The 14,619-nt window shown below is 35.1% G+C and overlaps 1 protein-coding gene across 1 annotated transcript; it reads right to left on the bottom strand.

The window, feature by feature from the left end:
- Positions 1–3,955: 3,955 nt before the first annotated feature.
- On the bottom strand, positions 3,956–5,403 carry LOC143390441 (olfactory receptor 4C15-like). Its single transcript, XM_076842826.2, has 2 exons — positions 4,505–5,403; positions 3,956–4,004 (listed from the first exon to the last, which is right to left on the bottom strand). The coding sequence occupies exons 1-2, from the start codon at positions 5,401–5,403 to the stop codon at positions 3,956–3,958; spliced, it is 948 nt and encodes a 315-aa protein (XP_076698941.2).
- Positions 5,404–14,619: the final 9,216 nt, after the last annotated feature.

The following is a 14,619-nucleotide window of genomic DNA, read 5'->3' as shown; positions in this document are numbered from 1 at the left end:
CCCTGCTCTAAGCACTACCACATCAAGCACAATTGTAAGCACTGCACCTTAATTTGCAAACATCCATGAAAATCCAAATCATAAATCTCACCATGTGTCAGTTCTTTTTAAAAATTGTAGTGATGGCGAACTCAATGGAGAAACATTAGCTCAGTGAGCTGCAAAACATGATGTCCATATCCAAGTCTAAGAAAGAGGAAGAGCTCCTGTGATAGTCAAGATAGAGAATGTCCCACTACTCCTCCAAATGGTCTCATAAACAAAGTAAAAGAGAGAAAAAGAAATGAGCAACATTTCCTCCTGGATTTCCATCTAGACTTTAAAGAATCTTCCCTCATAGGTCATGAACTTGTAGAATTACTGTTTATTTTTCCCCAGGGAGAAATTTACAATCAGCATGATGTGCCAAAACACAGTTTTGTGGGTTTTTTTTTTTTTTTTTTTTAACTTGCTCATGTATCTGCAAAACTTTTGTCCCGCACAATTAAAGGTTGTGTTTTCTGTTTTCCTGTCTTACTGACCTTGGATTTCTATCTGAAGATGCTTTCAATTCCCATGATACTCAGGAATAGAGCACTGGGTATTTGGGCAAAGAACATACTGTCTCTTTCAGTATTCAGGTTAAATCCTGGGCATTTAAATATAAATACAAACAGTAAATATAAACACAAAATTCTATGATAAACCATCCATCCATCACTCTATGTGGAAAACCTAACTATAGCAAAGAGTATTTATGAAGCAAAAATATTTCATATAAAATATGTGAAGAGGTATGCATTATTTGATTGTTAGTTTTCTCTTATAAACTGATCTTATAAAATAATATTTAAAAAATAACAAAATTTACAAAGAAGATTGAAGGAACTTTCCTTTTTTAATTTACTTGGAAGATGGTGTGGCAGATGTAACTAAGGTAAAGGAACATAGCATTTAAAATGATGTTTGGGGGAAAACTTGAACACAGATGTTTAAATTGCTTTAGGAGGATCCTCACCAACAATTTGCTTTTATTGCAGAATTTAAATATTTCATTCTACCTAATTTTATGTCTCCTCACACACCGCAAAAAAGTGCATGATTTAAGTGATTTTTAAGAAATGTTGAAATCCAAAAGGACCATTAATTCTACAGTCTGTGGACTTAATCACTACATTCCAAAATGTGGTATTTGTAGACTGTGTCCCCAACCCTGCAGCCACACACTGCAATCAACAGGAAGAGAGAGTGGTCAGGCAATTTAAAACCACAAAAACTTCAATTTAGATCATGAGGTTCTCAACTAGATTCTGATACACACAGACAAAACCAGACTGAGAATGTGTTATCTCAGTGATCAACATGGAGTTTGATGCCACACTGCATCTGGTCAAAACATATCCCACTGCCCACCAGAGATTTTCATTCAACAAATCCTTTGATTTTCACTTGTAGAACAAAAATGATTCTAAAAACTACCTTTAAGGGATGCTAGGAATTCTACATAATTCCATATGTGCAAAGCATATACAAGATGTGGCTTTGCACTGTGTGCAATTGGGGCAATTACATTCATCATTATCATCAGCACTGGCTTTCCAAGAGGTAAATTTCACTGTTCAAAAATGTGAATTTCAATTGTTCACTTACTTATAATGAAGATATTTGTACAACTGCTTTAAAACATGAAGTTCCTTTGCTGAGTGAAATAATTAAGTTAGTTTTTCTGATCAAAGGTACAAATGATAGATCAAAATAACTTTAGTAATTACAAAAAATAAAATAAATTTAATGTGTACAGCATCTTGAAGATTGATGTAAATATGAAATAAAAGTGAAATAGGTTTTGGGTTGTGGAAAATATTGGTATATACAGATGAAAATATGAGGAGTGAAAGCGTTTGTAATGACAAAAAAGAAACAAAGCTATGATGTAAATAAGAAGAAAAACTCTTTTGGGGGGCAAAAAATTCAATTTGAAATTTTCAGTTATCCAAATTTCAATGTAATAGTCATACAATGAAAACAATAATAAAACCTGGAGCAAGTTATCCTCTTAGTAGGAGGCCATAAAAGCAAGGTTATGAAATTTGGATAACTTTTCTTTTAGCAAGTATAAATGTTGGGGCCATAAAAACATGTTAGCAGCTTTTCAAGGATAAGTTGTTATGCTCAAATTCGGGACCCCCAAAGACCACCAGAGACCCAAGATCGATGTAAGCAGCAAAGAGGTGTTTATTGTGAGCTAGCTCGGTCCTCCACACACACACACAGCAACTGGTGATGCTGAGAGGCCCCGAACCCAGGGTTTGCAGCATTTTTATACATTTTTTGAGAGGGCAGGGACTTCACATACATCATAGCCTCTTTTAGCAAATCATCACACACCACGGGAAAATCAAATAACGACTCTAAAACATGATTAGCACATTCACTGGCGGGAACAAGTTGGGTAGGGAGGATTGGTCACTACAAGAGGGGGATTCATTTAAACTGATTGGTTTAAACCCTGAGGATGTCACAAGGGGAGTACATGCCAAACTGCCAGGCTTCTTGTTTAGATACCAACAATTTCACCACACCTAGGTGGAAGCCATCTGGAATTTCAGATATGTGGTTATCTTGGTCTATCTGTGGCTTTTCCAGCTTTTCAGAGAACTGTTTTCACAGAGCTTTTCTGTAGTTTTTTTTTCCTGACTTTAGAACTACAATAAGTCAGAGGTTAAGTTTCAGAGCAAAATAAGATCCCAAGCAGAATGAAATTGCTTAGGTCTTTCAAAGTCAGTACCAAAGAACAAAAGTCACCCAGAATTATTTAATTGATTTTTTTTTAACCTAAGTTACCCACAACTAGAATTGGTGATTATAAAGAAACTACTCCTTTTCAGATGCCAGACACCTACTGAAGACAGCCATCATTTTTTGTTCCCTGCATTTAGTAACTCAGTCCAAAATATTTAAGCTGTCTCATGGTTGTTCCCATAAAATAAATGCTGGCATGAAGAGCTTCCAAAGTACCATTGATCCATGGCTTTGGACTTGCCAAGTTGTTTCTCATTGAAGACTCAGAAAAGTTACTATCAAGTGTTATCTGTGAGTGTAAAAAGACTAAACATCTTTCCTTAGCTTTAGGAGGATCATTTTATGTTTTCAAACATAGAAAACAAGTTTCGCACACTATTTTTTTTACTTATCAATTCTATATTAAATGTTGCATACAGTTAATGGCAAACAAAATCTCTCTCACTTTGAGTGAGATAACCTTGGTTTTCATTGTGAAAATCATTGGAACACACTGACCAAATATTCATGCTGAGATATCATAATGATGGTTATGATAATGGTCAGTCCTAAAATCCTTTAAGAAGATCCTCACAGGCTTTTATTGAGATGATTATGTTTTTTCTTTGAAGAAGGAGAAAATTCATGTATTACCAATTCTCACTTTTTCCAATCACTCCTATCTTTTTACTTCCTTTCTATCGCTTGAAAAGTAAACGTGGGCAGTTAAAAATGATGAATAAAAATAATAAAATAGTTGTTGCAGTTCTCAGCTTGAGATGCCCACCATGACTTTCAAAGTGCCTGTACTGCCATCTGCCTTTTCAGTTGTCCTCCTAGGGCTTAAGCTCATGGACTTTACAGTCTAACAACTGCTGTCCCTCCTGAATACAGTCCCTGATCACTCCATAATTCACCATCAACCTTGCCTCTGCCATCCTCCCCCCACGACAATGTCCATTTCTACTGTGGACATAGCACCAGTTTAAACACTATGTCCTCAGAAATCTTCCCAGATTGCACCAGGAAAATAAATTATTCACTAATGCCTTCCACTATTGAAATGGGTTTGCATGCATGCATGTGTGTAGAATTTAATATATAACTTTTAAGTATAATATTCTTCGATTTTTGCTTCAACATCTTTTATTTAAAATATTTTATAATATATTATAACTGCTCTCCACAGCTCAGACTAAACTGGGTCATAGAATTTTGTAGGGGCAGAGATCCAGGATGAGAACCTGAGGTTTCAAATTTCATGAAATAACTCTCTAAAACACCACCCTACATGCCACACAAAGCCCCATTTTCCAATCATCCAGGATTTCTGCGTCAGAGAGAACATTCTTTTCACTTGAAATTCCTAATTTCAAATATTTTTTTCCCACAAAGTTTTGTTTTCTAATGTGTAATATGAATGAAAATCATTGTTATATGCTGATTCCCTTCCAATTTTAATAAATGTAAGAAAGCATAAAATTGAACTGTTTTTAATTTATGTATGAGAATATTGAGAGGCAACTCCAAGTCAAAGTGTGATCTTGAATTAAAGTATAAGTTTTCACTGCTCCACATAGTGTAATTTCTCCTCAGAATTTATTGTAATCTCTTTCCATATGAGGCACATGCCAGACAAAGTGCTTGTCTAAATAAGTACTAAGTTTTTTACACTCTGCATTATATTTTTTTTTATACTACAATACACCATTTCTTCTGCAAAATCACCAACAGTCTATTCCACAATTTCCTCATGGCTGTTTTTACTTCTTTGTTCCTCAATGTATACACCAAAGGATTGAGTAAGGGAGTCAGAATGGTGTAAAATATTTCCACTTCTTTGTCAAAAGAGAAGGCAGAAGGAGGTCTTGCATATATAAATATGCATGGGACAAATAACAAAACCACAACAGTAATGTGAGATCCACAGGTGGACAGAGCTTTCCTACGCCCTTCAGCACTGTACGTTTTCAGGGAGAACAGGATGACACCATAAGAGACAAGCAATAAGGAGAAGTTGATGATGCAGATTAACCCACTGTTGGCGATCACCAGAAGGCCTTGGACATGAGTGTCAGTGCAGGCCAGCTTCAGTAATGGGTACAGGTCACATAAGAAATGATCAATGACATTAGGTCCACAGAAGGGCAGCTGGAAAGTAAAGAGAATCTGTATGATGGCATGCAAGAAGCCCCCTGTCCAGGACACCCCCACCAGAATGCCACAGAGCCTCCAGTTCATGATGGCAGAGTAGTGCAAGGGCTTGCAAATGGCCACATAGCGGTCATAGGCCATGACTGTGAGGATAATCATCTCTGCCCCAGCAAATAAGTGTTCAGCAAAAAGTTGAATCATGCATCCTGTGTAGGAGATGGTTTTCCTCTTGTACAGGGAGTCTGCAATCATTTTTGGTGTGATGACAGAGGAGAAGCAGGCATCCAGGAAGGACAGGAATGTCAAGAAGAAGTACATGGGGGAGCCCAGCAGTGCAGGGCTACAGAGGATGGTCACTACAATCAGCATGTTGCCCCCAATAGTTGCAATGTAGACCAACAAAAACACAACAAAGACTATTTTCTGAACAGTAGGATTCTGTGAAAGCCCCAGGAAGACAAATTCAGTTATGAAGCTTTGGTTTTTCATGATTTCTCTGAAATGGTTAAAGTAAAACTGATGAGAGAAATCTGCAAGTACAATTAAAGAGCATCAGACTAATTTCTAAAAGTCACACCATGAAGCTGATATATATACTTATGACAATTTAGGTGGTTTTTTTGTTTTGTTTTGTTTTTTAACCAGGAATGGAAGCCTGTGTTGCTTAACCACTGAGACACATTCTCTTTTTTATTTTTTATTTTTATTTTTATTTTTTTTTTGATATAAATAAATGTTTTAATAAATATGTACGGACACAATACATTTCTTACAAATTGCAAATAATATATTTAGGTACTCCCTCCACTAGGAGGTGATATATGATTTCTTCTACCTTCCTCATGAAAATGAGCTAGACTGTGATTCTTCCAAATAATAACTTTGCTGTAGAGAAACCTGGCGAACACTGTTGAACCAGTGATACCATGTGGCTAATGTGTATCCCCTAATATGACATGATAAGAAGAGTACTTCATCTTTGTGGTGTTCTTTACAAAAACCCATAACCACTCAAGTCATGAGAAAAAACATCAGACAAATCCAAATTGAGAATCATTCTACAGGATACCTGACCAGTTCTCCTCAAGAGTGTAAAGTTATAAAATTAAGGGAAGACAGCGAAACTGTCACAAACCCACGGAGACTAGGGAAAAATGACTCTAAATCGAAGGTAACACCCTGGATTGGATCCTAAGATCAAAAGAGGACGTGAATAGAAAAACAAATCTGGAGTTTAGTTAATAATTAATGGACCGATATTAGCTTCTTAATTTTGACAAATATACCATAGTAATATAAGATATTAATGAGGATAAGAGGATGAGGGGTGAACTCTGTATTATCTTTGCAGATTTTCTATAAACTTAAAATTATTCCAAGGTTAAAAAGCTATTTAAAACATATTTTTAAAAGCATTTTACTCTAGGTCTGGGGTTGTGGCTCAGTGGTAGAGTGCTTGCCTTGCATGCATAAGGCCCTGAGTTCAATCCCTAGTAACACAAACACACACACACACACACAAAAAAAAAAAAAAAAAAAAGAAAGAAAAAAAAGAAAAAAGTTTTTATTTTTTATTTTGAGACAGAATATCAATAAGTTTCTTAGGGCCTTGCTAAAATGGTGAGGCCAGCTTGGAAATTGTTAGCCTCTCAAACCTCTGTGATTACAGGAGTGTGGCCTCATGCCAGGCTACTTATGCCTTTTTTATTGTGTGATGACAGAGGAGAAGTATTATTATGAATACTGCTAATTTAATTATTATCACTGGGAACAAAAATAAGGAATTTGTTGAAGGTAGTTTTCAGAGGTGAGATAAAATTGAAGGTGGGATGAATTCTGGAATATTTCAAAATGACCTAATTTTAATAAGAGGAAAGCAAGGCATACACATATGTTAAAGAAGCAGAATAGTCTTTATTTCAAGTGACACTGATAATTTAACAGTGACTTCCAGTGTAAATCATTGAGAACCATTCGGAAACAATAGAAGGACTGTGATTTATTAAGCACGCCTGCAATGGGCATGAAACAGTGGAGATCAGAATGCTAATTATTACCTGAGACAGTTTTTTATATAAAAAGAAATAGAAAAATATGCACCTTAAGAGGCACTCAAAAATGATGACTGTTCCTTTAATTTTTCTTTAATAATCTGAAGTGGGAATCGGAAGGACAGTAGAATGAGACAAACATATTACCCTACATACATGTATTATTACACTACTGGTGTGACCCAGCACCATGTACAGCCAGAGGAATGAGACGTTATGCTCCATTGTATACAATGTGTCAACATGCATTCTATTTTCATGTATAACTAATTAGAACAAATAATAAAAATATGAAGGGAATTTACCATTTTTAGTATTGTGATTTATTTTATACTTATAAGTTTTTAAAAATTTCTTCTTTCAGATATACCTGCAAGTACAATATATTTTCACATGCATACATAGAGTCTAACTTATTCTAATTAATAACCTCTTCTGTGGTTGTAAATTATGTGGTTGTACATGATTCATATATGAACATAGGAAAGTTATGTCCAATTCATTCTACTGTATTTTATATTCCCATTTCCCCTCCTAGAAGTTCACTTGATTAGAAAAGATGGAACAAAGTTAACTGAATTGACCTTTAAATGAATTATATCATTTTTTTTTAAAGAGGAGGATTTGGGGAAAATAGCCAGGTGTATAAAAACGATGAAAATGAGTTTTATGACTCCCATTGAGAATAAGCAGAATGATTTAAAACTTTTACATAATTAATATTTGTGTAAATTAATACTTATTTGTTCACTTACTTTAAAACCATCATTTTCATTGGGTTCACAGGTCTTTCCTGACCAATGCCTTCATTTTTAACTTCAGAGTCCCTTAAAAAAAACAATAAAAGAAACTCTGAAAGTCCATTGGCTCAGTTGGAAACCATTTGCTGCATAATAAAAAATAGCAATACATCTTCTAGCAATGTCCATCTTAGCCTAGCCTAAGTCCAAAATAGGAAAAACAAAAAAAGAAAATAAGTGAGAAATTCTGTGCAAGATTGTGTGAATCTGGGTTTAAATCCAGATCCTTCTGTTTGTTTTAAGGCATGGATCATGTTACTTAAAATCCTCACAGTTCTGTAAGGCTCTGATTATAATTTTTCTGATAATGGGCTTAATGTCTATCAATAAATTTCTTGTGGAAATCAGATAAGCTCAAAAACATAAAAACACTGACATTTATTAGCAGTAAAGAAATAATATTTTAAAATGCACTGCACTTTTGAATGTCCCTAGTAGCCTCTGACTATGTTATGCTGCATCTACGCCTCCTTGATTGCTTCATTGTGCAATGAGAACCAAATGGAGTGGGAATTGAAGACAGGGCCCAGAAGTCCTCTAATAATTATAGACATGTTATCTCTCTACTTCTGTTTTGTGGGTGGTATAAGAGCATTACAACTGCATGACTAAAATATTGTTGAATATAGATGAAACAATCCCTTCTTTCCCAAATGAAAGTAATTCTTAATATTAGTGCTAAAAATCTAACATGGAGAATATATTCTGCTCCATGGTTCAAATTCACAAGATTTAGAATTTTAAATCATGAAATGTTAATTATCTTAAATAAAAAAATATTGTCTTGGATTCAATCCTGGTGTATCTAAATGACAATAGTGGTAACATTAGTGAAATATGAGCAAAATCTGATGTTTACTTATGAAAATGTACCTATGCTCAATTCATATATTGACAAGTATGCCAATAATAATGTAAGGCAATAATATTAAGGAAAATTGAGTATTCTACAGGAATTTTCTGTTTTTATACAATTTTGGTTAATCTAAAAGTATTCCACATAAAAAGTTAATAGAAAATCAGTGATCAATTTCTGCTATTAACTTCTATAATTCCAGCTCCATTTTCTAACAGCAATGTGCCATTAAACAAAGCCCTGTGCCCCAAGCTGCAAGTCCAAAAAATTAAGTGTTGTGGTGACAGGGAATGCTAATTACCTTGATCTGATCACACTGGTCCTATAAATATATACAATCATCATGTGTCCAATAAAATATATAATGAATAAATTAATTATAAGTTATGAAAAGATATACTTATGTACGGAGATATTCCACATTCATTGGGCATTGAACTCAATGAAATGGAAATACTCCTGCTTATGCTCACAAAATAAGTACACATTTCTAAGTGTTTGGATTTGCCTTGAAGACTAAAAGCTGAAAATGGGTCACAATTCATGAGACTTGATCTTATCATTTACACCAAATCTCTCCCCCCAAAACCGTTCACTCTGAGAGCTGCCACTCACTGGACAGTTATTCTGTGTCAACTCTGTACTGTCTGTTCCATGTGTATTATTTTATTGACTTCCACATCCCTTGAGCTTGCTAATTTTATAGCCCTCCTTCAACATGAGAATCCTGAGGTCATAAAGGTCACACAGTTACACCAAGTGTACAATTGGTGCTAGACTACTCTGTGCACAGAGCTCAGCACCCCCCACGACCCACAATTTTAGCACTGAAACACAATTTGAAATCATACAGAAAATCCAAAAAGTTAAATTATAAATCTCACCATGTGTCAGTTCCCTTAAAATTCTAGTGATGGCCTCTCCTGTTCTCCATGGAGGAAAGTTAGTTCACTCATGTGCCCCAAACAGTGATATCTATATCCAATCTGTTCTCCACATCAAAACATAGAGAGGAAGAGCCTCTCTGACAGTCAAATGTCCCCACTGCTACTCCAGACCAGTCTTAGGAATAAAACAAACAAAAAAACAAACAAAGGGAAGCAAATGTTCCTCCTGGATTTCCATCTGGATTTTAAAGAGGCTTCCATCATAGGTCATGGACCTGTAGAATTACTGTTTGGTTCCCCCCAGGGGCAAATTATTTATGAGCATGATGTGCCAAGACACAGTTTTGTGTGATCTTTCATCTGCTCAAGTACTTAGAAAACTCGTCCCAAGCAATTAGAGGTTTTGTTTGTTTTTCTGTTTTCTTGTCTTACTACTTTTGGGTTTTTATCTGCAGATGCTGTCATTTCCCATCACACTGAGGAATAGAACCTGGGTATTTGGGAACAGAATATACTGTCTCTTGCAGGAGTCATACCAAATGCTTGTTCATCAAGTAAATATAAAAACAGAGTTTTGTGATAAGACATTCATCCATCACTCAATATGGAAAACATGTACTTTAGCAAGGAGTACTTAATAAAGAAGAATATTTCATATAAAATATGTGAAGAGGTACAAATTTTTGAAATGCTCCATTTTTTTTCCAGAAACTGATCTTATAACTATAATTTTAAAAGCAAAAACAAATTTAAAGAAGAGATTGAAGGAACTCTTCTCTTTTCATTTATTTTTAAGCTATTATAGCAGACCTAATTAATGTAATGGAATATAACATTTAAAATGATGTTTGGGGAAAACTTGGATATAGTTTTTTAAGCCCTCTCAGGAAGATCCTCACCATCAATTTGCTATTTTTGCACTATATAAATATTGCATCCTACCTAATTTTATGTGTTTTCAAACACCACAAAAAGTGCAATTTAAGTGATTTTTGTGAAATGTTGAGAAATTAAAATCCCATCAGTTATAGTCTATGAATTTAATAACTGAATTCCATAATGTGATATTTGTTGACTGTGTCCATAGTTCCACAGCCACACACTGTAATCAATGAAACAAGAGAGAGGTCAGACAATTTAAAAGCATGAAAACTTCAATTTTGATAATCAGATTCTCCTCCACTAGATTCTGAAACACACAGATGTAACCAGACTGTGGAGTGTGTTATCTCAGTGATCAGCATAGAGTCTGAAGCCACACTGCCTCCTGGCAAACAAGACCCCACTGCCCAACAGGGTTCTGTCATTCAACCAGTCCCTTGATTGTCCCCTCTAGTACATAAATGATTCTAAAAATGAATTTTAAGGGATGCTAGAATGGCTAGATAATTCAATAGGTGCAAAGCATACAGAAGATTGGCTGTGTGCTGTGTGCAATTGAGGTAATTACATTCATTATGATCATTAGCACTGGCTTTGAAAGAGGTAATTTTTATTATTCAAAATATTGACTTCAATTGTTCATGTACTTATAATAGAGATGTCTGTACAACAACTTTAAAACATGAAGTTCCTTAGTTGAATGACGTATTGGTACCATAGAGCAACCTACATTTTTCACAATGATTAGAAGGTCTGAAGTACAGATCAAAATAACTTTAGTAAATATAAAAAAATAAATTTAAAGTGTATGGAATCTTGAATATTGATATAGATAAAAATAACCTTGTTCATGGATAGGCAGAATTAATATCATTAAAATGGCCATACTACCAAAAGTACTCTATAGGTTTAATGCAATGCCAATCAAAATCCCAATGGCATTCCTCACAGAATTAGAAAAAGCAGCCATGTAATTCATCTGGAGAAATAAAAGCCCAGAATAGCTAAAGCAATCCTAAGCAGGAAGAGTGAAACAGGTGGTATAGTGATACCAGATTTCAAACTATACTATAGAGCAATAGTAACAAAAACAGCATGGTACTGGTACCAAAACAGGCGAGTAGACCAATGGTACAGAATAGAGGACACAGAGACCAATCGACAAAATTATAACTACCTTATATTAGACAAAGGTGCTAAAAGCATGCAATGGAGAAAGGATAGCATCTTCAACAAATGGTGCTGGGAAAATTGGAAATCCATATGCAACAAAATGAAATTGAATCCCTTTCTCTCGCCATGCACAAAAGTTAACTCAAAATGGATCAAATAGCTATGAAGCAAACCAGAGACTCTTCATATAATAGAAGAAAAAGTTGGCCCTAATCTCCATCTTGTGGGATTGGCTTCAAATTCCTTAATAGGACACCTATAGCACAAGAGTTAAAACCAAAAATCAACAAATGGGACATATTCAAACCAAAAAGTTTTTTCTCAGCAAGAGAAATAATAAGTGAGGTAAATAGGGAGCCTGCATCCTGGGAACAAAATTTTACCCCTCACACTTCAGATAGAGCACTAATCTCCAGAGTATACAAAGAACTCAACAAGTTAAACAACAAAAAAACAAATAACCCAATCAACAAATGGGCTAAAGATCTAAACAGACACTTCACAGAGGAGTATATACAATCAATCAACAAGTACACAAAAAAATGCTCACCATCTCTAACTATCAGAGAAAAAATGCTAATTAAAACCACTCCAAGATAGCACCTCACTCCAGTAAGAAAGGCAGCCATTATGAAGTCAAACAATAACAAGTGCTGGCAAGGATGTGGAGAAAAAGGTACACTTGTACATTGCTGGTGGGACTGCAAACTGGTCCAGCCAATTTGGAAAGCAGTATGGAGAATCCTTAGAAAGCTGGGAATGGAACCACCGTTTGACTCAGCTATTCCTCTTCTTGGACTATATCCAAAAGACCTAAAAAGAGCATACTACAGGGACACAGCTACATTAGTGTTCATAGCAGCAAAATTCACAATAGCTAGACTGTGGAACCAATCCAGATGCCCTTCAACAGATGAATGGATTTAAAAAAATGTGGCATTTATACACAATGGAATATTACTCAGCATTAAAAAAAATCATGGCATTTTCAGGGAAATGGATGGTACTAGAGCAAATTATGCTAAGCAAAGTTAGCCAATCCCTAAAAAACAAATGCCGAATGTCTTCTCTGATATAAGGGAGGTGACTCAAAACAGAGTAGGAAGGAAGAGCATGAGAAGAAGATTACCAAGAAATAAGGAAAAGAGGAGGGAGGGAAAGGGAGTGAGAAGGGGAAATGCACGGAAGACAGAAGGAGACCCTCATGGGTTCACAAAATACATATACAATGGTGTGAGAGGGAAGGGAAGGGGGAAAAAGAGAGAGAGAGTTAAGTGTCACAGTAGAATGAGTAGACAATAGGGATTGGAGAGGAGGGGAGGGGAGGGGGGATAGGGAGGGCAGCAGAATAAAACTGACACTAAGATTCCTGTATGTATAAACATGGATGTATAGCAATGTGATCCTGCAATCTGTACACGTGGAAAAATGAGAATTCATACCCTATTTGAATCAAATGTATGATATGTCAAGATCATTGTATTGTCTTGAACAACTAATAAAAAAAAATAAAATAAATTTTAAAAAGATGTGAATGGTGTGGAATACTTTGTGTATAACCAGTGTCTTTAAAAATTGTGCTCTAATATGTAATATGAAATGAATTGCATTCTGCCATCGTATGTATAACAAATCAGAATAAATAAAGTAATATCTTGAATAAAATAAAATAAAATAAAATAGGTCTTTGGTTGTAGAAAATTCAGGTATCTAGAGATATAAAAATCTGAGGAGTGAGGACATTTGGGATGAGATAAATGAAACCAAGCTATAAAGAAAATGAGAAGAAAAACTCTTTTGGGGGGGCAAAAGGTTCAACGTGAAATTTTCAGCTAGCCAGATTCCAATGTCACAGTCAAAAAAACATAAAAACAAAAAATAACAAAACCTGGAAAAAAGTTGTCCCAGTAGTCAATGAAAGCAAGATTATGCATAAATTTTCATTAAGCAAGTATAAAATTTGGAGCCATAATACATGACAACAAATTTTTAAGATCAAGTTAGCACCAAAGAACAAATGCCACTCAGAATTATTTAATTGAATTTTAACTTTTTTTACAACTCTTTTTTAAAATATACAATTGGACCTAGAAATCATCATAATGAAGACTCTATCCCTTTTCAGATATTAGACACCCACTGAAGACATCCATCTTTCTGCTCCCTGCATTGAGTAACTCAATCCAAAATATTTAAGCTGACTCATTGTGGTCCCCATAAAATAAAGACTGGCATGCAGAACTTCTCAAGTACCATCAATCAGGGGTTTGGGACTTGCCAATTTGTTTCTCATTGAAGGCTCAGAACAGCTTACTCTCAAATATCACCTGTGGGTATATAAAAACAAACAACAACAAAAACCTAAACATCTTTACCCCGGTTTAAGAGGATCATTTTATATTATCAAACATAGCAAACACATTTTGCACAGTATTTGTTACTCATAATTTCTATATAAAATATTGCACATAATTTAATGGCAGAGAAAAATCTCTCTCCCTTTGGGTGACATACTCTTGATTTTCATTATGAAAATATTTGGTACTTACAGACCAAATATTCAGGCTGACATTTCATAAGACCCAGTATGATAATGGTCAATCCTAGAATCCTTGAAATAAATCTTCACAAGTTTTATTGAGATGCTTGTTTCATTTCTTTAAAGAAGGAAAACATTCAGGTATTAACAATTCTCCTCACTGATTCCAACCACTCCCAGCTTTTGACTTCCTTTCTGTCACTTGAAAAGTAAAAGAGGGTAATTGAAGTATGATTCATAAACACAATGAAATAATCACTGCAGTTTTCAGATGCACTGGTTGAAATGCTCAGCATGGCTTACAAAGATGCATGTAACCAAATCTTCCTTTCCACTTGTCCTCCTAGGCTTGATCTCATCCATGTTCCAGGCTAACAACTGATGTCCCTCTGGAATACATTCCCTGATCACTGCCCAGATCACACTGTCAACCTTTCCTCTGTTCTCACCTCCACTGTCCATTTATTCTGTGGACACAGCACCACTTTAACTACCAGTTCTTCAGAGAAGCCTTCCC

Source organism: Callospermophilus lateralis, chromosome 2, assembly GCF_048772815.1.
Source record: "Callospermophilus lateralis isolate mCalLat2 chromosome 2, mCalLat2.hap1, whole genome shotgun sequence".
In the NCBI taxonomy this organism is placed as follows: domain Eukaryota; kingdom Metazoa; phylum Chordata; class Mammalia; order Rodentia; family Sciuridae; genus Callospermophilus; species Callospermophilus lateralis.
This window is presented reverse-complemented; position numbering and strand designations above follow the sequence as displayed.

Excerpts from the sequence above, each read along its gene's own strand:
- LOC143390441 (XM_076842826.2), bottom strand. The coding sequence starts at position 5,403 with ATGAAAAACCAAAGCTTCATAACTGAATTTGTCTTCCTGGGGCTTTCA. Across the intron at positions 4,005-4,504 it reads AAAACAGCCATGAGGAAATT|GTTCTCATCCTGGATCTCTG; the intron begins GTGGAATAGACT and ends TTGAAACCTCAG.